The sequence below is a fragment of the Mytilus edulis genome, chromosome 1 (genome assembly GCF_963676685.1).
Source record: "Mytilus edulis chromosome 1, xbMytEdul2.2, whole genome shotgun sequence".
Lineage (NCBI taxonomy): Eukaryota > Metazoa > Mollusca > Bivalvia > Mytilida > Mytilidae > Mytilus > Mytilus edulis.
This window is the reverse complement of record NC_092344.1, coordinates 54,819,716-54,845,989: the sequence shown is the minus strand read 5'-3', so window position 1 is coordinate 54,845,989 and position 26,274 is coordinate 54,819,716. Positions and strand designations below refer to the sequence as shown.

General features: G+C 31.3%; 1 protein-coding gene across 1 annotated transcript; it reads right to left on the bottom strand.

The window, feature by feature from the left end:
- On the bottom strand, nucleotides 1-26,274 carry LOC139514294 (gelsolin-like protein 2). Its single transcript, XM_071303333.1, has 14 exons — nucleotides 26,095-26,274; nucleotides 20,579-20,617; nucleotides 18,253-18,333; nucleotides 14,822-14,895; nucleotides 14,438-14,512; nucleotides 13,887-13,958; nucleotides 12,978-13,105; nucleotides 9,882-9,990; nucleotides 4,406-4,516; nucleotides 3,971-4,060; nucleotides 3,291-3,385; nucleotides 1,704-1,782; nucleotides 1,156-1,251; nucleotides 1-323 (listed from the first exon to the last, which is right to left on the bottom strand). Exons 2-14 carry the CDS (start codon nucleotides 20,580-20,582, stop codon nucleotides 228-230), a joined length of 1,110 nt encoding a protein of 369 aa, XP_071159434.1. The 5' UTR covers nucleotides 20,583-20,617; nucleotides 26,095-26,274; the 3' UTR covers nucleotides 1-227.

The window sequence follows — 26,274 nt, the reverse complement described above, 5'->3', positions numbered from 1 at the left end:
TACAGTTAACAAAATATTTATTACAAGTTGTTAACAAATATCATTAATTACTTCAGGATTAATTTCCAAGGCATACATTCAGAGTTGAATAAATAATTCGAGAACTTCACAAATTTATAAACTTCTTGAAACCCACCCTGTATGTTATACACAATTCACTTAAAGATGAAGATATACATATACATATGTTTATATAGATGAAGATATACAATACAAGTTTTGATTGTTTATGCAGCAATTGCAGAGTGGAACGCTTTTGTTGTCTTTCCTTCATTAAGACAGCTAACAGGTACCAATGGATGATCTGTTTTCATTAAATAGTTCTGAAATTAATTGCAAAGTTAATTCAGTGTGGAATTCATCATAGACTATTCATATATATTTTTCAAAATAACGAAACTCGCGCGTGTGTCTGTGTGTAAAGTATTGAAAACGGAAATCATTATGTCTTAATCATATATAGTTATATACTACTCATCTTTTACTTTGGTCATTTTTGCTTCACATTAGATAAGATATAATTCGTTCGAGTCCAACATTATTTGAATTTAAAGAAAATAAAATCCCACCAATTGAATACATTTATAAACTGTTGACACTTGTCTCCCCTATATATAATTTCGATTTTAGTATATGAGTGTTAAAATCCAAATTGCAACTCTTTTAAAAACATATAAACTGCAAAACTGTCAAGGTGAATGGAGTATCACTGAGGGATGGGATCAAAACAAAATTAATGAAAACTTCAAAAAATAATATTAGCCAATGCTTAAACATGAAACATGAAACATATACCTACAAAATATATTTTAATTTATTATTTCTCTTGTTTTTGTGATTCCCTTAAAATGTACTTACAAAATTATTAACTTACAACTCTAAAATATGCAAAGTATCAAGGTCAATGGAGTGTGATCGAGAGGTAATGCCAAATAATTAATTTCAATGAAAATTGGATGCTCTCTCCAGCTGTTTGGCAATTTTTTATCTGATTTTGAGACATTTCTTATTCTTGTCCTTATTTACTTTATGAATTTAAGGTTTCTCCGTCAATATTGTAATTAAATTGCTAGCCTCTATATTCAAATTACATAATTCATGCATATTATAAATTTATATACGGAAAAAGGGAAAATACTACTAATGTAAACTCACATGTGCATAGGTCATGGCATTTTTGCGTTCAGCATATGTAGTAGCACTTCCGATCCATACAAATAGTTCATCTTGTATATCCAATATGAAAACATCCTAAACAATTGAAAAGAAACATATCAGACCATTTAGAATATTTTATGCATTGCAAAATGTTTTTTAAACATGTTTATTTTAACCTATTTTTCCGCTTTTCTATTTTAGAAACAATCAGAATTCAGTGTATGATAAATTTTATCAAATTTTATTTTACTCTTTTACTAACCCTGTACCAAGTCAGGAAAATGGGCATTGTTACATTATAGTTCGTTTCTGTGTGTGTTACATTTCGGTGTTGTGTCTCTGTTGTCTCGTAGTTCTCTTATATTTGATACGTTTCCCTCAGTTTTAATTTGTAACCCGGATTTGTTTTTTTCTCTATTGATTTATGAATTTTGAACAGCGGTATACAACTGTTGCCTTTATTTGGAATGTTGAAAAGGCAAATTTTTCACTGAATACTCAAGATACGTTTTGTTCAACAAATTATTATTTATGAGCTAAATTACCTCTGATTTTAAATCACCCTGTTGTACTTGACCCGTCTTTTCCAATGTCATTTTCATTTCTCCAGTTTGATCAGATAACCTACAGAAAACAATTTAGTTATATACGATTCCAAAGAATTTTTTCAATGATATATATATATATATACATATATATATATATATGTTTGTATCAAAGAGGGACGAAAGATACCAAAGGGACAGTCAAACTCATAAATCTAAAACAAACTGACAACGCCATGGCTAAAAGTGAAAAAGACAAACAAACAACAGCACACACGACACAACATAGAAAACTAAAGAATAAACAACACCAACCCCACCAAAAAACTAGGGGTGATCTCAGGTGCTCCGGAAGGGTAAGCAGTTTAGGCTGTCGTCAGTCCAAAAATCTAATGACAATCCCAAAAAACTTTTTTTAAATTGCTTTTAGGGAATTCTTTCTCGACATAACTGAATTATGTTTGTTAGCATAGTTTTAATGTTGACTGCTTTGTCCCAATTAGTGACATGTCAATGAAATGGAACTTTATGAGACTGCCATACAAGTGTGAGTTTTAAATAGCTATAAACCAGGTTTTACTTTAGTTCATTGTTTTCTACATAAAGAAATGACAGAACCAAGTCAAGAATATGACAGTTGTTTTCAATTCGTTTGCTGTATTGAGCTTTAGATTTTAACCTCAAGATAAGGTTAGTCTGGAATTTTCCTTTGAGTTCGGTATTATTGTAATTTTACTTTTTCCTAACCTTGAAAATTCCAACACATACTGCTTTTAACATTTACTAATAGAAAATCAACACTTATAGATTTTCGTTATGTCCAATTTGACTGTCAACTATATATGACAAGCTGAATCTTCATCCACTTAATTGGATACAGAATTTACATAAGTGTCCCTGCAAACAACGCAAGTGGTACATGTGGAGCAGAATATGCTCATCCTTCCGGAGCACCTGTGATCACAACACGTTTTTTATAGATATTATTTTATCCTCAATCATCAAATCATTTTAAAATCCGACTTCAAAATGACTGAAAATTTCAACTTTAGGAGTGATATAAATCTGATGAGATGTGGATACTAAAAAAGGCCATGTGTTTGAGCACATTCATTTTAGTGCTTCTCCTTTAATTGCATAAAAATTGATTTATCTGCCTTAAAGCTATTATTTGTCGTTCTTTGCTTATAGACAGACGGAAAGAGCAAGTCCAATTTTGCTGAATAAATAGCAATGGCCAGGCCATTAAGAAGCGAGAAAACATACCCTCTTAAACCAGTCTGATTCAAACATCAAGTTCTCTAGACATGACACGAAAAAGATGGTTGTTTTTTGTTTGTTTAAGGGCACATTATCTATATCTATATTATGGCAAAAGGTAATAAAAATTAAATATAAACGGGTGTTGGACATTGCTCATATCAAGTTATATGATATAAAGGTGTGTAAAATGTAAAATGTTGTTTCATGTTTATCAAAATTTTGATATTTAAAAATTATTGCAAAAATGTTTCCAAAATTTAATTTTCCTCTGATTTATAGCTTTATGCACACAACTTTCTGATACTATTTAAATGACAAGCATACCTGTAAAGTTCTTTTTCTGTTTTTGAAGAAACAAAATCAGAACTGCTATCAAAATCATCTTCATCTCCTTGGTCCAAAGCTTTATAAAATTCGTCCTAAAATAGTTAAACAATCAGAACAGTTATCATCTACAAACCCAAAGTAAACAATGACGAACTACTCACAATGACCTGTAGAATTCCTGTTTTAGTAATAAAACAAATGATACAAAGTTTTGGCAAACACTTACTGTTACAGCAAATAAAGAGTTTGACACTAGTTACCAGGAGCAAAAGGTTTAGTTCATTTAATATCACTTGTAAATCAATGAAAACAGTGAGTGCTAACAGTAGTGGAGTTTCTTTTAATCTTAACAAAAAATTCACATATAGATATTGTCATTACCAGATGGATTTCTTATGATAAATAATTATTAAATATGTTGTATTCTTATAAGGATTTTGAAGATTTTACAGGAGGCTATTTAGATTTGAAACGAATCTTACCCTTTGCAATTTAGATTAACGTTTTAGCTTGATACAATTTTTTACATATTTTATATATATAATATCGAAAAAGAATAATCTCAATCAAAACCTTTACAACAGAAAATAAAGCTACAATGCTATAACATGCAACAATGCTGCGCCTACTGTTGTTCTATAATAGATTCATATAGGTATACAAAAATATGTACTTACTGATTCTGAGGTTGTTTCCTCTTCTAAAGTCTCAGTTTCGGTCTTCTTTCCTCTCCTCTCATCTTTCAGAGAATTGACATACTGCAGACCCTATAGAATCAGATGTTCAAATATCAGTTTTTCAAACATTGAAAAAAACCTGTTTTATTCATAAAAATATTTTAAGAATCAAAAATATTTTTAACAATTTTCAAAGAATAATACAAGTTTTGAATTATGTAGCTTCAAAAGTAAGAATATTTAGTCTTAAAATTCGAGATTGAGCTCCACAGATAAGAACATCTTTTTTTTAATTTTCGAAAGTGGACTGAAATTCAGTTAAAATGAATTCACTGCAAATTTCAATTCGTCATATAGTAGTTGCCATTTCAGTGTAACTTTAAGAACATATAACTGTATATATACAAAGCATGTGTAGATTTCAAGGATACATACCTTGAATTTTTCATCTTTATTGCAACCTTTTCCCAGCCAGAGGTATATTTTAGCACCCATGTCAAGAATATATACGTCTGTCGAATCTAAATTGCTTCGTTTTCTTGTTACCTGTAATTTTCAAATATTGATATTATTTTAGTGTCATATATATTTTTAAGTAGTATTTCGTTTATTTTAAAAGTTGTCAGTCTCAAAGCATTTATGTTTTCTTCATTGCTGTATATTAATTCCAAATGTTTAATGGCAATGACAAGGCAAGATAAACGTTTTATAACATTTTTACATCAGAGGCCCCTGAGGCCCCTGAGGGGCCTCGGGTGTATTGCCATCGCCTACTTTTCAATTCGCGCAAAGATCAAAGAGATGTATATATAATTAGTTTTGGAATAATAACCGACATTATAGACCCGCGGACCTATATAGTGCAGAATAAAATTCCGTATCGCTTCTTTTATATTCATGTTTTCAATGGATACTCAGTTTTTTTTAATTTTTCTTAATGCAAAATTTATAATATGAAAATGTTTTGTCGTTAGAAATATTTGTATTTTAATCAAACGATCTTTAATATCAATGAAGTGTCGAAAATTGTTGTTGCGGATGAATACCACGAGTGCGCAAGAGGGTAAGAGCGAGCGTGTAGAAAATCGAGAGGAAATCAATTCACACATTTATACACAGAAAGGTAATTATATTTCAATTATTTGATTTGGAGTAACCTTTTTAAACCGTTTGTAGCATATTTGTCTATAATATTAACGTAGCAAAACCAGGAAAATTTAATCTGTCATAATATTAAAATAAATTATCAGGTCACGTCCCCCGCAGCCATTTTGAAAATACCAGCAGATTGGGTAGGAGTAACAAGAACCTGCAAGGCCTTTAAAGATAAGGTTACTATTTGTGTATTTTTTATAACAACAATTTGTTTTTATAAAGATCTCAACAATTTTTTGAGTTAAATTTCTTTTCTTCGTAAATAACAAGTAGATTGATCACTTGGACACACACACGGAACTATTTTCTGTTTTTTAAGCTACTGTTTCGGATTTTCGCTCCTTCTCCGACTTAGTTTGTTGCATTAGTATATATGTGAATATGTCCCTTGACTGGAAAATACGCGGAATTTGTAATGACTTTGACTATGTCTATGTAAGTAATTCTAATATATAATTATTGGTTGAATTTATTGTTTATACTTTTTCTTCTTCCTACAGAGTTGGACTTTTTTTGAGTGTATAAAGACTCTTGCTCGTAAAATCAACACTGATCAAGAGTCTTACTTTACCAGTACACTGAAATGTCAGAATTTGGGTTAATCACATTTACTGAATTACTATAGATATATTGGGAGAAACCTTACAGTTATGGAGATATAAATATAGATTAACTGTCCTGTTTTTTAAGTCTTCCTTAGCTTGTAGTATTGTATTATTTTGACCATACATGACATGTATCGTCAAAATTATATGATAATTTGATGACATACTTGTGCTTATCATTCTCTACAGCATTATTTAATTTAAATGTGTAACCATATCCATGTCAAATTTTAGTAACTTATATTAGACATTTGTTCACACATACATGCATATGTGCATATGAGAACTTGAATTGAGCAAATATGATTAGTTATATCTATGAGAAATACAATCAGTTAACTTTATCTATGAGCACCCATGAGATCTTAAATTGAGCAAATATGATCAGTTATATGTTGAGTAAAATTTGAGCTAGATCTACTCAATTGAGTTAGATATATATCAATATTGATACTAATCTAAATGGTTATTTGAGCACACATGAGCCTATTTATACTATTGAGAGCAATATTGGGATACTGCATGAGCAAACTAAGCAAATCTTTATCGAGACAAACCTATGAGCGCTATATTTTTAAATTTGTTCTTGACAATTTTTTGTTTATTTTTAAAAAAAATATAGGGACAACAGAGTTGGTGTATGTGGGTTCGATTCCCACCCTAGGCATTCATTTATATTGGCTGGTGCAAAGCGGGCAGTTTAGCTTAGTGGCCCCACACTGACCCTGTTGTTCATATGTTACAGTACTTAAAAAAATTAGGCGGCATCGTTCAGCTCTTGCCATCTTTATTTTTCTATTCGAAAATCAGACACAACAAAACCATTGAATAATTGTGAAAATTATACCACAGATAACTATGGTAAAACTTTAATTGTTTTTGGCATAATTAAACTTGGCTGCCATCCAAGATCTAAAAAGTTTTTATATTGATGAATTATATATATCAGATTTGGATTCTTTTGGTTACAAAACATTTTGGATGGTACATGTAGGTAGCGGCCAAATCTTTATTCCTAAAGGCTTAAAGCTTTCAGGTCTGAAAATTGCCCAAAATCATCACATTTTGACAAATTTGGAACATAAATTGTACTTTTATGAAAAGAACTGATTTATTGAGTGTTAAGACTTTTGAAATAGACCCAAATTACGAACCAAATTGAGAACTTTTTGGAGTTTTATAGTTTAGGCTATTTTGGGCAATAAGTGAAACTTGTCCTTTGAATCAGTGGTTTCACAATAACCATTATATACTAAGTATCTGTTAGAAGATAGCTCTTTCACAGTACATTGTTAAACTTAAAGATAAATATATACCGACAATGACCAATATTACTGATGGAATGAGATTATACATGTATATATACTGTTTTATATTGTTACATGTACATACATAAATGAAAATTAAAACCAAACTTGTCATTATTCATAAAAAAAGAAAAGGGAGGTATGATTGGTATAAATCAGACACCAGCTCTTGACAAAATGATGAAAAAGAAATAAAGCTTATAACCATACAACATTTTTACAATCAGAAAAAAACTATACATAAATCAGTTAGAAATAGCCATGAAATGTCAAATGTTAAACAATATATACAAGAAAACTAATGGCCACCTCAATGTACAATCGGGAAATCAAGATATACACCAAAAAATTACAAGGCCTGTTTTACAGGTTTCTTACAAAGGACCGACACATTCATATGGTAGTTGTGTTCTATATGTATAGTGCAAAATGTTCTCATTGCTAAACCAGTGTTATCCAAAGTATTAAATCCAGAACAAAGTGAAAAAAACCTAACAGTTGAAAAACTATCCAAATGTTGTGATATTCAATTAACAAAAATACCATCATTAGCAAATGGTTATCTACATATAATACATTGTAATATTTACAATGAACCATTTAATAATTAAAAACCAATTGTTCAAAGAACAACTGAAGGTCTTTCCACAAGTGAAGATCTATTTAATTATCAAAATATTAAAAATCAATCTAAAATGTCAGTTCCTATGGCTTTATAATATATAAATATGAATTTAAAGCAAAGGTCAAAATCTAGAACATGCAAATTACCTATGACCTTGACCTCAATTTCAAGGTCATAAACCAAGGATCTCAAATCAAAAGACCCTAGGTCTTTATTATGTATGGTTAATGAGTTATATGACTTTACGCATAATTCTAAATATAAGATGGGCAAAAACTCCTATTTATTGTTTACGCACCCTTTCAATCAAAATTTATAAGTAACGGCATGTCGCAACTAACAATTTAGTGAAAATAAGATGTAGATATGTTATAAGGTTTTGAAAATAAGTAAAAATAAGCCAAAATAAAAAATTTAGAATATGACCTTGACCCTTGACCTAATTTTCATTTTTTTGGACCAAGGATCTCAAATTAAAAGACCCTAGGTCTCTAGCACTTATGGTTTACCAGTTAGAAATGCAAATCACTTATATCAAATACATAAGGGGGAATAACTCTCATATGGAGTATCCGGATAGCTTCGGTTAAAACTAATTCCGAATCCTGAAGATGTAACGAGCAATTTGGTAAAATAAATTTGTCGTAATCTTTTACGGTTGCGAAGGAGTAGTGGCCACAAGAAAAACAGTGTTTGGGGAGATAACTCTTACAACGCAAAGTATCTAGTTGCGCGGTTGTCAGTTTTAAAGCGTATAAACTATACGATATCATATTCCAAATATCTAAGCGACATCTTTTGAAACAACAAAATTATGCAAGAAAAAAAATTAGGCGGAAGAAAAAAAAAATAATAATCAGAACAAAATCAATAGGTCTTTCCACGGAAAGGTGGAAAGACCTAATTAGAAAACAGAACCTACAATGTACATGTATAGCTGCTAATTTAAAAAAAAATATAATGGATAAATGATTGACTGTATTACAATAAAACCAAGATACAAATGTAACTCAGTGAAGCTATTTATGAACATTTAAAGAGTTTGTGTTGACTGCAACAAAAATCTAGAATAAGGGATAGTAATCTTGCTGTGTTAACATCCATTTAATTAGCAATTGATCCAAAAGCTAAATGTTTCAGAAAAAAGACCTGGATACTACATGTACAAACATTGTTAATTAATGCCATTTGTAGAGCAGGATCTGCCTACCCATCCGGAGCACCTGAGATAACCTGTTTTGTTGGGGTTCGTGTTGCTCAGTCTTTAGTTTTCTATGTTGTTTCTAGTGTACGTTTATTTGTATGCATGTCTTTTTCAGTTTTTGTCATGGAATTGTAAGTTTATTTTCCATTTATGACTTTGCTGTTCATCTGGTATCTTTACCCCCAAAGTTTCCCCTTGGTCAATTATTTTTTTCGCCACCCCTTTTGCCAAAACAATATATTTTTCCCCACTTTATTTTTTAATTAGCCACAATATTACAATTTATCTGTTTTGATATGATTGTCTTGAACCTCTTTTTCATAGTTCAGTGAGTGACTATATAGCTACTCGAAGAATTGCTTGCTATGTTGATTATCTATTATAAGTTATATGCTAACGATTTTTGTATGTGTGCAACTATATGGTCATAATGCCAATCTAACAGTTCTTATTTGACCAAGTAATCATTGATAACTCACAAAGTTAAGTTTCCTAGTTCAAGTCAGTATCTCAGATATGATAGCATATTATATTTAATATTTGTACTATATTGTATGGTGAACATATCTGTCTGGTAGGTATAATATAAACACCTGTCATTTATCAATAATTCAACACAACTTGAGGTCCTCTGATGTTCAGTACTTCAGTACTTTGATTTACATTTACTGATATGTCATTATGATAGATGTACCTCATGCACCTTCATACTAACATTTGCACCAGTAGTTTATTGTGTGGCCTGTGATAAAGGGCGGGGATATCGACTATGACTAGAAAATGAAGAATTGTTGGATAAGGGTCTAAAGTTTATTGCAACAGGCCACTTACTCTGTTATATTCTAATTCTGCTCCATTTAAACAACTTTCGGAGTTTGACCCTGTCGATAAAATAAATACCTACCTATTTGTCCTTTTTCATGTAAAGTATTGCTATTTGTAAAAACATAATTTCTTCAATATTTGAGCAGATATCCAACATGAATCAATAAAGCTTAAATTGGGGAAAATTTACCTCCTTAACTTCTACTCCGTATTTATCACCATGGAAATGAAATAATCTTGGTTGGTATTCTTCTGGTTTAACATGTCTAAAACCACTGTCAGCGCCACCATGAAGATATCTAGAGGTAGTATTATAAAAGTATTAAAAACAGGTACAACAAAAACGACTTTTAATATAAGAGAAATAAAGATATAACATAAAGGACAGTTAAATAGGAAAAAACATAATCATTGAAAATAGAAGAAAAGAAAAAAAAACGGACTTTAAAACTGCCCTTTCCTCGATCCTGATATCTATATCATTAACGGGAAACTCAATACCAAATTTTATGATAAAAGAGATGATATTTCATGTCCTATCGTTAATTATCAATTTTTAGATAGTGACGTTCCCTTGTCATCATCTTATGGTGTTTATATATCTGAACATGTAAGATTCGTTCGTGTATGTAACAACGTATTAGATTTTTTAGCGAGATAAATTTGTGTATTACAAGGTTTTCGATATCACAAGCTAGTCAAGACGTTTGCTAAATTTTGTTTCGTTTCAAGGTCATTCGTAAATATAATTTAACATGCAGACATCTTATACGTTAGTGTTTTTCACATTCAATTTTTCATAGTGGTATAAATAAAGGCAACAGTAGTATACCGCTGTTCAAACTCATAAATACATGGACAAAAAACAAAATCGGGGTAACAAATTAAAACTGATGGAAACGCATTAAATATAAGAGGAGAACAACGACACAACACTACAATGTAACACACACAGAAACGGACCAAGCATCAGACAAAATCCAACGAGAATAACAAATATAACATCAAAACCAAATACATGAATTTACTATAGACAAGTACCGTGACACGTCTTATCGCAATGTGAATTTACACTAAAAAATAAGTATCCTTTGCAAAGCACAAAAATGTCGGCATTCACCTCAAAAGCTTACAAAACCTTTAAATGGACTCATTAAAGAAGGGATATAGTTACGATACTGTTGTCAGGTCATATTTTTGCTTTAAATATTGATTCACTTGTAGGTCTTTGCATCGGAAATAAACACATTTATTCTAAAACCAGTTGTTAGCATGATACAGATTATGTTCTTCTCATATATTTTATGATGGTATAATACTAAACCCCTAACGGGAGGGATTGTACTTGATATTCATATGGTGAAGACATAATCTTTCAATCAGTTTAATTGAGATCTGAAGCTGGCATCATCAGTAACTGCTAGTAGTCCTTTGTTAATGTATGTATTATTGTCATTTTGTTTAGTTTCTTTTGTTAACTTTTCTGACATAGGACTCGGGCCTTCTTTTGAACTGAAGTTTACTGTACGTATTGTTGTGTGGTTTTTTTTCACATTGGCTAGAGGTATTAGGGGATGGTTGAGATCTATAAAAAAACATGTTGAACCCCGCCGCATTTTTGCGCCTGTGCCAAGTAAGGAGCCTCTGGCCTCTGTTAGTCTTGTAAGATTTTTAATTTTAGTTTCTTGTGTATAATTCAGAGTTTAGTGTGACGTCCACTATCTCTGAACTAGTATACATTGTTTACGGGCCAGCTGAAGCACGCCTCCGGGTGAGGGAGGTTTTCGCTGCATTGAATACCAATTGGTGGCCTTCGGCTGTTGTCTGCTCTTTGGTCGGGTTGTTGTCTCTTTGACACATTCCCCATTTCCATTCTCAATTTTATTTAAAAAATTCTTAAGACTGAGGAACACAATGTCCAAGAAGGACATGATCCGGACACTTAATCAGGTTAGCAATTCCACTTGTGTAACAACACCCGTTGTTATGTTGCACATGGTATGATAATAAATTATTAATGGTAATTAAAGTATCATTTGATTCAATTTGAAAAAAATCCTGTTTCCTGGTAAATTCCTTGTAAGCATTTTTGGTAACTTATTTTACTTCAAGTGTTCAACAAAATAATAGAAAATTTTGGTATCTTCATTCCGTTCATGTTTATTTAATACAAAAATGTAAACAACAAGAACATGGTTAAATATTATATTAGAACATTTTATTATGTTTCATTGGGTTGTAAAATAGGTTGGGCTGGTAAAATGGATAAAACGGCCACTAAAGGACTGCAGGAATCCTACAAGTACAGTTTGAATGATGTTTTGTGTGCAAATTAACGGCTAAGGTCTATCCAAACAACGACTGCAATTTTACTGCATCTAACTTGTATACAAACGGGTTTTGAAGACATTATTTTTTTTTAAATCAAATAATTTTTAAAACCCTTAAAATATACGGATACACAGCAACAATTAGGATCTGCTAGAATAGGAGATCATATTGAATATATATCATTGAGACATAGAAGCATTGTGTCACAAAATAAACAATCATGTTTAGAGGTCACCGTAAACTCTCAGACAGGTGAGCAAGTGTCAATACAATACACAAACCATCTATTGTCTTTTGTCTTAAAAAGTGAATAATGTTTCAAACAAAGGCTATCAAAGATTGGCCATATAAAAAACATAAATTTTCATATATTTCAAATCATGATATATATACAACAAAAAAACACACTGAAATACAGTTTGCAACACTTGACACCATGTTAGAAGTTCATTACAAAGGGAGCAAACATGAACATTTGATCCACAGTAACTGTTAACGTATTGTTTTACCATGAAATTTTGTAGAGTTTGTTAAACTTCACAATTAGCCCGTGAAATGAGTTTAAAACGGTTTTTATTTGGTCCATTTGAAGTTACATTGTATAATTTGTTTTCTCTTGGATGAAGACAATAACTGGGGACAAACAGGCGCTATTATTTTAATTGGAATGCTTTAAAAATCTGAAAAGGCTCATTCTTAAAAGAATTGTAATACAGAACATGTAAAAATGTCAATGCTTTAAGTCGATAATTAGTGGGCCATCGCTTCATGCCCGCTGTTCCACAATATTGGGTTAAACCCCCTTTAACAAAAGAGACAGCAGTTTTTATGCATTGAGCTCAGTTTATTTTTGCTGCCAATCATTGCATAATTATAGAACATGAAATACCAGGTGGTTCAAAACGTTTTTTTTTTGAAATAGTATATAATTTGATAGGTCCTCAATATAACTTACGTGATGGTTTTAAAGTATGATCTGAACAATTCTGACTCATGGCCTTGCACTTCTCTGTGTTGGATTGGCGCGTCATCTAAATAAGTGTCTAATTCAACTGTTTTGTATGCTGCTGTTCCGTATTCGTCCTGAAATTTAATTAGTATCAGGAAAATCAAATTCATTTCTTAAATTTCAATATTCTCAAGTATTACTGGGGTTGAAACGTCATTTCATTCAGCTGACGTCAGGGTTTGAGCATTGGAAAGTTCACATATTATACTACCCTCACGTTTATTGGGTGGACAATAAACAACAATTAAATCTTCTAAGAGATTTTTTTCCTACCAGAATATCAGTTCATACACATTACTTACACATGCTTTCTTTTGTTTTACTCCTACTAAAATAAATGTTTTTACATTTGATTTTGTTTTATGCTGTCGAGTCATTTTGAGTTTTTATTGCACGTTCTCAAAACGTCCCGAAAGAACCCGCCGTTAGACATAGAATGGTATAAAGCGTTTGATAAGATATTTGATGACTATGATTTAACTGCAGCGTACACTTGTATCAGGGATATGAAAATGAAATTACCTGTACCAATTGAAGGGTTGAAAATGAATAGTTTAAATAGAGCAGAAACTTTAAAATCCTTTATAAGATCTTAGTTTAAAACAAAAGAAACCACGACCAGTCCCGTCTGTTTAAAAAACGCTAAACAGAATATGGATTAGTTTTACAACCTCATTAAGAAAGTTTTTTTTTTTTAAATAGAACAAAGTGATTGACGTTGGGCCATTGTGTTATTCATTGTGAAAAGGTTATATGTGGAACAGACATCAAATGTTGAGCATCAGAGTCTGAATGTCAAACAAATAAAAAAACAAATCAATGATAATTGGTATTCAAAATAGTTATATAATGTACCTGTGTGCTGTATTTTCCGATCCAAAAATGTACATCAAACAACAATTGTTCATTCCCTTCTTCTTTGTATGTCTGGAACAAGATTTACATATATATATTTTTCAGATATTTATTACTAGAGTGAGAAAGGAACTTAGATATTTAAAAATGTATCATCATACAGTTCTGGTATTTTAGCATCTTTAATATCTCTATGAAAATATTCAACCTGTAGAAATTGAAAATATTTTTTTCATAAATAAGTTTTCACCTATCGTATACAAATTAAAAAAGTCATGTACTTGTATCTAAATTATGAAATAGAATCGGTCTCTGCATACTTTGTGAATTGCTTATTCATGCATCAGAACACTTATGAAATCTAGAATAGACAAAGAATAGCCTTTTCTCATGTATTATTTTGCCATATTTTGATACAGAGAAATGTTTGGGAAATAGAAAATATCGTTGTCTAACTTAAGCTTTGATTATTCACAGAAAATTGATTTCGCATCAGTGAGTAACAATTTAGAAAAATTGTGCAATAACGTTGCCTGTAACTAATTACTTACATTCAGTATGATATAAGAATCTCCGTCATAAAATTTCCCAAAATCTTCCTCTTGCCAATGTGTAACTTTGAATTTCTGAAATGAGCTTTTATATTTTAAAATGGAATTGGTGTTGCCAATTATACGGATATGAAAAACTAACTTGGTCTTCCTAAAAGAATCATGCACGTCTATAATGTTGAAGGTTTCATTTATTCATAAACTTAAACATTTTTATATTCGCTAGCACGTTGTTTGGAAAAATTAAAAATTGTAGATTTATTTTATACTTCAGTGTACATTACGTTTGACAGTTCGATTTACTTATAAATTTCCTTTCCAAACATGAATAAGGACAAAAAGCAAACAACTAGTATGTCTAACTAATAAATCGAATGTACATACCACAATTCTCCAAATTTGGATACCTGGCTTCAAACCTGCTTTTTTCCAGGCTGGTTCATGTTCTGCCGATTCCTCTGAAAGGTGTAAAGTATAACATTCATCATCTTAGTAGTGAAAATTATGATAATTATACAAAACAGAGTAATTTAAGGTTTATTCAGAGATCTTGAAATAATGCTTGTCATGTCGTTTGGGATGTTGCTACTTGGGTATTTCTGATGTTGCTAGTCTGGTTATATGTGAAGTTTCTAGTCTGGCTATTAATGATATAAAACAGTGTTATTTGATGTTAAGTCAGATTTCTTGAGATAATGCTAGTCAGATTATTTTGATAGTGTGGTTATGTAGGAAATTTGTGCTGTTGCTAGTCTTGTTATTTGCGATGTTGCTAGTCTGGCTATTTGTGATCTTGCCAGTCAGGTTATTTGTGATGTTGCTAGTCTTGTTATTTGTGATGTTGCTAGTCTTGTTGTGTGTGATGTTGCTAGTCTTGTTGTGTGTGGTGTTGCTATACTTGTTATTTCCGTTGTTGCTAGTCTTGTTATTTATGATGTTGCTAGTCTGGCTATTTATGATGTTGCTAGTCTGGCTATTTGTGATGTTGCTAGTCTGACTATTTGTGATGTTGCTAGTCAGGTTATTAATGATGTTGCTAGACTTGTAATTTGTGATTTTGCTTGTCTTCTTATTTGTGATGTTACTAGTCGGGTTATTGGTGATGTTGATAGTCGGGTTATTGGTGATGTTGATAGTCGGGTTATTTGTGATGTTGCTAGTCGGGTCATTTGTGATGTTGCTAGTCTGGTTATTTGTGATGATGCCAGTCTGGCTATTTGTGATGCTGCAAGTCTGGCTATTTGTGATGCTGCAAGTCAGGTTATTTTTGATGTTGCTAGTCAAATTATTTGTAACGTTGCTAGTCAGGTTATTTGTGATGTTGCTAGTCATGTTTTTTGTGATGTTGCTAGTCATGTTATTAATGATGTTGCTAGTCTTGTTATTTGTGATTTTGCTTGTCTTATTATTTGTGAGGTTACTTGTCAGGTTATTAGTGATTTTATTAGTCGGGTTATTGGTGATGTTGCTAGTCGGGTTATTTGTGATGTTGCTAGACGGGTTATTTGTGTTGTTGCTAGTCGGGTTATTTGTGATGTTACTAGTCGGGTTATTTGTGATGTTGCTAGTCGGTTTATTTGTGATGTTGCTAGTCTGCTTTTTGTGATGTTCCAGTCAGGTTATAGTTTGTGTTGCTAGTTTGGTTATTTATGTTGTTGATTGTCAATGTTTTTTCGCCATACTTCCTTGTCATTCTTATTGTACACATATGCCAAGAACGATCATATTTTATGAAATTGAAAATTCTAAGAAAGGACTATTAAGTTGCAAGGAAAGCATGCATCAGTCAATATGAACTGAGGATTGAACAGTCTTCTTATCCACCGATCATTAGATTAGTTGCAATATTAATGTTACATATAGAGTGTATGCCAATGATGGTTATACAAAAAAAATCGATTATATTTAATTAAAGAGGGTAAGCTGTAAGCAATTGTTGATAGCAAAACGATATAGTCCATATACAAAAAAAAATTGATTTCTTTTATATATGATGCCTCTCTTTTCTTCCAGGAATAGATGGGGCGTCATATATAACCGACTGTTATTTTAATTTGAGCAAGAACCCATTGAATAATTTTAAAAAGGTTAGAATATCAAAAATATTTTATACAAAGCACCTGTGTTTAGTATTGACATATGAAGTGAATTGTCAAAATACAGAACGTCACAAATTCAAAAGTATGTTGAATATGTTTATGATTTGTATGACCATTTAAAGATTTAAACTTCGATCACTATTTACTTTAATAGACATTTGTGAGCTGGCCATTACATTAGTCAGCACATTTATTTTTTGTCCGATTATTTTAAGCCGATGTAATAATACAGATATAATCTTTATATCAAATATGTCGATCAATAGTTGACTGATTTAAATACAGGATTTTTTTTATACCTATGGATATACATGTACAGGAGAGATTATCTGTATATTAAGTATAATTTATAGTTTTAAGCAGTATATGCAGATATTCGATTGACAGATGGATGAAAACTTAAGCTCTTTTAATAGAACAAATGCGTTGACTGATTCATATCACTATATTTACACAAAATTAGGACAACATATATATGTATACGGTAGTTTTAACACAAAACAACTTATTTCGTTAATACTCTTGCAGTGAACTATATCCTAGTGGGCTTGCGAGTATTTTTTATTTGTATGATAGAACGCCATTGTATTATTTTTTTTTCACATTGCAAGTCAGTTAGAGAACTCCTATTACACTTTTCCACACAAAAAATACAGTCATCTGCAATTACATCCTTGTTATATTTCAAATTTCACACGATCATGTAATGCGGACATTTAACTTTCTGCAATTTTTATTGCAGTTAAAAAAAAAACTTAAAAAATTTTCAGACATTGTTAAGGCGTGATCTATTTCAATGTTATCTCGGAAAGTAAACAGCATAAACAAGTATGGTGCAGTAAAGGATACAATTTACAGAAAACAGGAAATGTGGTTAATAGCCAGAACGAGATTTTTTTTTTATTATTATATTTATAAATGTGTTAACAGAGTCTTTTTATATTAAAAATGGTCATGAGATACCATGTGAATATTAAACAATTCAAAAGCGAAAATGTTTACTATAGCAAAAAGTGTGATGCTCTAGAAGGGCAAATATTGATTGTGGTGGGGTTAAATAACATGCTGGTGTAACAGCACAACACTGAACAAACTGTAATAATCAGCTGAAAAGGGTTCGAAAGATCAGCTTAAGTACTTAAAAAAATTACAGTAGACACAGAGTACCGATACAAAACACTTGCAGTTCGACACAGCTAGCTCAAAGCAGCGATACAAAAACATTTTCAGTTCGACATAGCTACTTCAAAAACAACAGATACGAAAAGCCTTACAGTACGAAAAAGCTTTTATTATAATTCAAAGCACCGTTTCAAACTTAACGGTTCAAGCTCGTTCACGTTCAATACAAGTAAAAAAAAAAGCGAGTCATAGGCATGACAATGCGACATAAAATAATCTTGAGGTTAAAACATGGTCTTCTACAATTGTCAAAAAGTTGAGATTTCATATCAGTACTGTTCATGACTGTTTATAAAACTTTAGTAATATTCATATCTACTCATCTGAAGAATGTTTGAGTAAACTTCGATTCAGTAAAGTACATAATACTGTATATAAGATCGAACTTTTTAAGGTTCACTTGCCTTCAAATAAGATGTCTGTTTTATCTATACTATTTAGCATCAAGATAATTTCAGTAGATTTTTTTTAATTAACATGAAATACTAAAAAAACAAGTTTACTAATATGTGTATGAGGTTCATATATACTTACTTTTGACTTGTTTTTCTGTATCTGAACCAAACAAGGCCAAGTTAGAATCCTTCCAGTCGTACTGTTTTGGTTTCACTAAAGCTAACAAGTAGAAATGATACAAGTTAATGTTTTTTTTATTATTTTTTTAAATATAGTTTGCATTAATACTTGTACAACGTGTACAGTTTTAATTCTATCAAAAGCTGTTTCCCGGCTTTTATCGACTAAATTATATCTCAGTATGGGCATCTTAGTATGGACATCCCTTATTGTTATCATTATTTTTATAAATTTTAATTCATATATATCCCGTTTCCTTTTTAATAACAGATTCACAGATCTCAATAAATCAACCCGTTCCATATACGCAGCTTTCTACACATCTATATGCCTATTTTGTTACCATTCAGTTACTTTATGGATCTTTATATATACATTGCATTATTAATATAGTATATTTTTTATGTTGTTTTTATGTACAAGTCAGGTTATTTTAGATGATGCAAGACAGGTAATTTGTGATGTTGCTAGTCTATGTTATTTGTGATTTTGTTAGTCTGTTATTTGTGATGTTGCTAGTCTTATTTTTTGTGATGTTGCTAGTCTTATTTTTTGTGATGTTACTAGTTTATGTTATATGTGAATTTGCTAGTCATGTTATTTGTGATGTTGCTAGTCATGTTATTTGTGATGTTGCTAGTCTAATTAATTGTGATGTTGCAAGCCAGGTAATTTGTGATGTTGCTAGTCTTATTATTTGTGATCTTGCTAGTCATGTTATTTGTGATCTTGCTAGTCTTTTTTATTTCTGATGATGCAAGCCATGTAATTTGTGATGTTGCTAGTCTTGTTATTTGTGAATGTTGCTAGTCTTATTATTTGGGATGTTGCTAGTCTTGTTTTTTTGTGATGTTGCTAGTCAAATTATTCATATCTACTAATTTGAAGAAAATTTGAGTAAGCTTCGATTCAGTAAAGTAAATAATACTGTAAGATCGTAGTTTTTATGGTGATGCCTTCAAATAAGATGTCTGTTTTATCTATACTATTCAGCATCAAGATAATTCAAGTAGATTTTTTTAATTGACATGAAATACTAAAAAACATGATTAGTATTATTAATATTATTTACAATATAAGTCCGAGATCAATCGGACGTCCATCGGTCTTTTTAAGGGGCTGGTATTAGGGACTACTTTTTTGTAAGCAGTATTATATATGTATATAATTTCCAAATGCATGCAGATTAAGACTTACGTCAGTTTGTTTGTTTTATTTTTCCGACGTAGTCGGTATAGTTTCGGTTTGTGCCCTTTGAACTTAAGGACGCTTAACTATGGCAACAGAATACGCATGCTCGAAAATCCTTTCTGTGATTGGACAAAATGCTGTCATGGTGGGTGATTTGGTTGTGGTTGAAAAAACGTCTCGTTAATTATATCGTGATGGAAAGCAAGTGAAAAACTATAAATATTTGAACTAGATCTTACAAAGATTTATATTTTTATTAAAATGATTGTTTCTCCAATAGCTCTTTGCATCCGTGACAGCTGTTTATTCGAGACAATTGTAAACTTTGTTGTACGAACGTACATGACTTTTAAAACGCACCTACGCATGTGAGATTTCCGCTGGGTTTTGGTGAATGTAAACAGGAAGAAACGTGGACCGAGAATACTGAACACAAACAGAGAAAACATTCTTTAAATGGCATCTTTGTACTTCTGAAGGTTATCGAAATGATAGTTTTAAACATATACTCAAATTTAAATACGTCGGATACATCTTTTTAAAAGATAGTTCTTGTTTTAATGTACAATTGTAATTGGGAAAACATTAAATCAAATCTAAACATAATAATATATATATATATTCAAGTTTAACTACTTTTTTGGTATGTCTGTCTATATTAATAAATTTAATCTTAATTTACAATGCATGAGCTAACGTTTATTAAAAGCAAGCAATCCAACCAAAGTCTTAGCAAACATTAGGAAACTAGCTCTAAACATGAACGATAAGAGAAGTTGAGTATATATCAGTGAGATGGCAATCTAACGACAAATTAGACGCATATTTCATTTAAAAAACACATAGGCGGGAATGGAGTATTTCTTAAGCACTGAGTTGAAATTTTGGACCGTGAAATAAATAAATATAAGTAAAATAATACATTGTGAAAGAGCACTTTAAATTAACTCATAATATACTATAAAACAATATATACAAAATAATACTAAATAAAAGCATAAGATAAAGAAAGTTCACTGTTACTAAAAACAATTCAAATTTCTGACCCAGTCTTCATCATAAAAATAATAAATAAAAAGCCCAAATTCCTTACCCATTTTTTGTTTCTCTTCCTATTCGTTTGATTTCGTATCTGAAACAAACAAAACAAATTAAAGAGGAGGATGTTTGTCAATGTTTCCGGGATGAATACGTTATTAAAATCATTTATTTGATTTTATGTCACGTATTGATCATTAAGGTTAACATGGAAAGTCATTTTCACATGTTGTAAAATATTGTCAGTGACAAGGATGTTATATTTTTTAAAGTTATTTTACAACTCTACTTAGTCATTTATGTGAATAGAAGGGGTTTATATATGGCAAGCCGTTTTGCTATTTATTCTTACTTCAAGATATCTCATAAACTTTATAATATATCTTATATAGTTTATAAGGTATCTTATATAGTTTATAAGATATCTTATATAGTTTATAAGATATCTTATATAGTTTATAAGATATCTTATATAGTTTATAAGATATCTTATATAGTTTATAAGATATCTTATATAGTTTATAAGATATCTCCTATAATTGCCACTGGACGTTAAGCAACCAAAAATCAATCATATAATTTAGCAGATATCTTATATAATTGTCTTTATAAGATATCTCATAAACTATATCAGATATCTTATAAACTATATGAGATATATTATATTAACTATATAAGATATATTATAAAACAACTTCACTTTTGATGGAGATCATTATTTGCAAGTAAATGGAACTGCCATGGGCACCAAAATGGCTCCGTCATATGCCAACATCTTCATGGGCAAATTAGAGAAACAACTCCTTGAAACTTCCATCGAAAAACCGCTTTCCTGGTTTAGATTTATAGATGATGTGGATATGAAATGGAATAAAAGCGACGAGGATTTAGATACTTTTATCACTCATGCCAACAACATACATCCTAGTATCTAATTTACTCATGAGAAGTCTAAATCCAAAATCGCCTTCCTCGATACTTCAAGTTCGCTCACAGAGGGCATCATATCTACAGATTTATATTCTAAACCTACTGACACTCATCAATATTTGTCCCCTAAAAGTTGCCATCCTGCTCATCTTACCAAGAGCATCCCATACAGTCAGGCGCTTAGAGTCAAGCGAATATGTTCCAACACAGAAACAACTAAAAGACAATTACGTCAACTTGAAACTCGCTTGAAGCAAAGGGGCTACAAACACGGAAATATCAAAAAAAGCTTTCAGAAAGCGGAGTCAATTCCGAGGAGTGAACTATTGGAATACAAAGTTAAAAATAAAAATAAAAGGACTCCATGTGTTCTTACTTATCACCCATCTCTCAAAAACAGCTTTGGTGTCATTCGTGAGCATTGGAAATCAGTTGAAAAGAATTCCAAACTATCCAAGATTTTTCATATATATTTCTAACGGGAAACCATTTTCATTTTATTAATTCATGTTCTATAAAAATATTTTTATGCGTATTCATCTGAAGAAATGAATTTATAACAAGCGATAAGGAATGTTATTTTACACTCAATAATGTCCGCGTATTTATAGATCGGTTACCAGTCCAACACAAAAGCTACGTAAGTAGAAATCTCTGCGACAACAATACATTGAAATGCCCTCACGGTCATTGCAATGTAAAAGAGAATGACATAGAGATCTCGGTCTATTTTCAGGAAGATTACTGAAACGGCTGTTCTTTTTATGTGTTTTTGTTTTATTTGTATCATTTCCCTTTTCTCGTTCAGTGAACATAGAGAATACAAATATTACTCATTTATGATACTTAGATATAGGAAGATGTGGTGTGAGTGCCAATGAGACAACTCTCCAACCAAATAACATTTCATAAAAGTAAAACTTTATAGGTCAATGTACGGCCTTCAATACGGAGCATTGGCTCACACCGAACAAAAAGCTATAAAGGGCCCCAAAATTACTAGTGTAAAACCATTCAAACGGGAAAACCAACGGTCTAATACTGTATACTACAATAAAGACAAATATGTAGACCGATGCCATATCGATTGCTTTACTTTTATTCCATTGATCACCATCGTAAAACTGAAATGAATATTTAAGTTTTCCATGAATGTTAAATCTGTTTCTGTTTATTTGATATCATTTATTGATAATATATATACATGTATAACTCTCGTAAGATCGATGACGGTTTCATCCTGCAATTAGCCAACTATTGTACAAATAACAGACATACAAATAAATTCTGCTTTATTTGTACTAGTACTTGAAGAGTTTTGAGACAGATTTAATAACTAACGTTTCAAGTGTTGGGAGTTAATTTCAGGATAACTAGAGGCTCTTAAGAGCCGGTGTCGCTCACCTTGGTCTATGTGCATATTAAACAAAGTACACAGATGGATTCATGACAAAATTGTGTTTTGGTGATGGTGATGTGTTTGTAGATCTGACTTTACTGAACATTCTTGCTACTTACAATTATCTCAATTTATAATGAACTTGGCCCATTAGTTACAGAGGAAAATATTTTGTTAAAATTTACAAAAATTTACAAAATTTACAAAATTATTAAAAATTGACTATAAAGGGCAATAACTCCTTACGGGGGCAACTGACCTTTTTCGTCATGTTGATTTATTTGTGGATCTTACTTTGCTGAACATTATTACTGTTTACAGTTTATCTTTATCTATAATATTATTCAAGATAATAACCTAAAACACCAAAATTTCCATAAAAATTTCCAATTCAGGGGCAGCAACCCAACAACCAGTTGTCAGATTCATCTGAAAATTTCAGGGCAGATGGATCTTTACCTGATAAACAATTTTACCCCATGTCAGATTTGCTCTAAATGCTTTGGTTTCAGAGTTATTAGCCAAAATCTACATTTTACCCCTATGTTCTATTTTTAGCCATGACGGCCATCTTGGTTGGTTGGCCGGGTAACGCCACACATTTTTTAAACTAGTTTCAGAGGAGAAGATTTTTGTAAAAGCTAACGACGGACGACGACGACGACGGACGACGGACGCAAAGTGATGAGAAAAGCTCAATTGGGCCAATATATGAACATTCAATGTTGGAAAATATACAATGTATTTGTTTGAGCTTTAGAAACAGGACGAAAAGCGAGGCACGCCGAACTTTTCTCCTATTTCGTAGCGAGTATATTCATATTTACACGTTATACAGTAGTTATATCATCGTGAAAACAGATATATCCCATGTAATTCGATCCGCTTTTCTGGCTAGTCAAAAAACTTAAGTTTTTTTTTCTAAGAAATTCTAGTTTTTAACAGGAAGTTTAAAATTACGCAAGTCAAGTAATGCTGAAAAATTCAAAACTGATGTTTTGGTGTTTGTACATTTTCGTGTTTGCTTTATTGCTTTTTAATGTCTATTTTGATTGGGTATAATAATATTAAGTATAGTACTATTTCAGAAATTGGTGTCCTATGTCCTAGCTTGTAGTAGTTGGCTTTTACCAGTTCTAAGATTTTAATCGGGTTGTTTTTCTTTTCTCAGAAAAATGTACCTGTAGCTCACGCAAATAACGACCTTCCTTGTTTGCCCAGAAGTTTAACTTAAAAGCAAACTCGAGCTTTATTTACTTTTTTCCATCTTTTTTTACTTTTTTCCATCTTTTTTTTTATTTCAAACTTGCTATATAATTTGCTGTCTAATAATAACTAATAAGCTGTTTTATGTTGTTACTGTTTAAATTGTGCTTTAGCTTATTTCTTTCACATGATTGTTCTTAAACTTTCATGTGTGAGATATCATATAATAATATCCTGTATGCGTTTTATTTGAACATGCTGATATGTATCGATATCGTATGCTTTTAATGCTGTGTGTGTCAGTTTATATGTACATGTTGATTTGCTTTATATATGTTGCTTATGCTATATGTCTTGATATACGCTGCTTGAATTGATTGTATGACTTGCACATATATATATATTATATATGTGTTATATTATATATGTGTTGCTTATCGGTGGTTTTCAGTCGGTTAAACAGTTGGGGAAAGATCCTCATAAATCGGTACCCTCACACAGGCACTTGTCTCAGAAAAAATATTCCTGTATACCTTAATATAACACCATTTATAGGTAGAATACCAAAAATCGGTAATCAATATACACTAATGAAAAAAATTATCTACAAAATGCGTATTTCATCATAATAGCTAAAAATTGGTATTTCATAATTTCATAATAATGGCTGTCAAGGTGCAAATTTCTATAGTCTCTCATAATTCTTTATAGAATGGCACTCTTTTGATTTATAAAATTACTATTTTATTCAATGCATATATTATGATGGTTGTATTATATGTATTAAAAGTGGTGAGACTACATATTTAATCTGAATCTACAAACATTCACATTTTTACCTTTTAGTCCATGATTGTTCAAACAATGACTGATTATAAAGATAATGGTCTCAAAAGCCCACTTTTAGAAGGCTTTTTTCTTTTATTTAGAATAAATTCCATTCATGCTGTTAAGAGTAAACCGTGTCCTATAGTTATATGAATATATATGTTATTTGAATGTTTGCGTTTTACAGCAAATATCTTTGAAACCAAAGTTTGTTTTTAACACTGAAAATTTATATCCGTTTTGGGGTACAATACCCATAAATGTGAATAGTACCTATTTATGGGGATCTTTCCCACCTGTTAAGATGCTCTAAAAAGTTCATGTTTCTATATTGATTGTATATATGAAATATTGACTTTAAATAAAGATAACTTACTTTCTATAATTACATTCTGTTTAACAGAAAGACTTTTTTATGCTCTTGTTTAATTGCTTCCCAATCTATAAATAAGTTATAGAATTGAGAATTGAAAAGGGGAAGAGACAACAGCCCGACCAAAGACCAGAAAACAGCCCAAGGTCACCAATAGGTTTTCAACACAGCGATAACTTTGACATCCCGCACCCGGAGCAGTGGCGGATTCAGACATTTGAAAAAAAAAGGGGGGGGGGGTCCCAACCAAGGACAAAAGGGGGGGGGGGGGTCCAACTATATGTCCCCATTCAAATGTATTGATCGTCCCAAAAAAGGGGGATTCCAAATCCCGGAACCCCCCCCCCCCCTGGATCCGCCACTGCGGAGTCGAACTACAGCTAGTTCAGTAACATGAACGCCACACAAACTCCGAAACATAAATTATCCAAAATTTAAAAACACATAAGACAAACTAAGGCTATGGTTCCTAACTAAGGACAGGCGCATAACTGCGGCAGGGTTGAACGTGTTTTGTGAGATCTCAAGTCCCCAACCTAATACCTCTAGCCAATGTGGAATTACATCTCAAATGGCATCAAAATTTACAATGTAAACACAGTTTGGATATCTTTGGAATTGATCGAATTCTTACTTATGAGATCAATATAGTACCATTTAGTTATGATTAACAATTTTCAAATTATATCAGGAAATAGTTACAGAAAACAATTTAGGACTGGCACCATTATGAGTTCACTATGGTGACCAGTTGTTCCATATGAAAGACAATAAACTGGGATAAACATGATAATTTAATTGATAAAACATACCACAAAGGGTTCAGCGTACTTACAGTTTTGATTCCGTTGTATTTCTGATGTCAAAATCTTAACCTCCAATATATACAACTGACAATTACTCAATACCAAAAAGGTCGTTTCGAAATAGTACAGAAAATCATTCAATGCATGCACTATGAACCAAAACAAATCATCCCACAGGTAAAAAAATTTAAAAGTTACCTGTGAAAAAT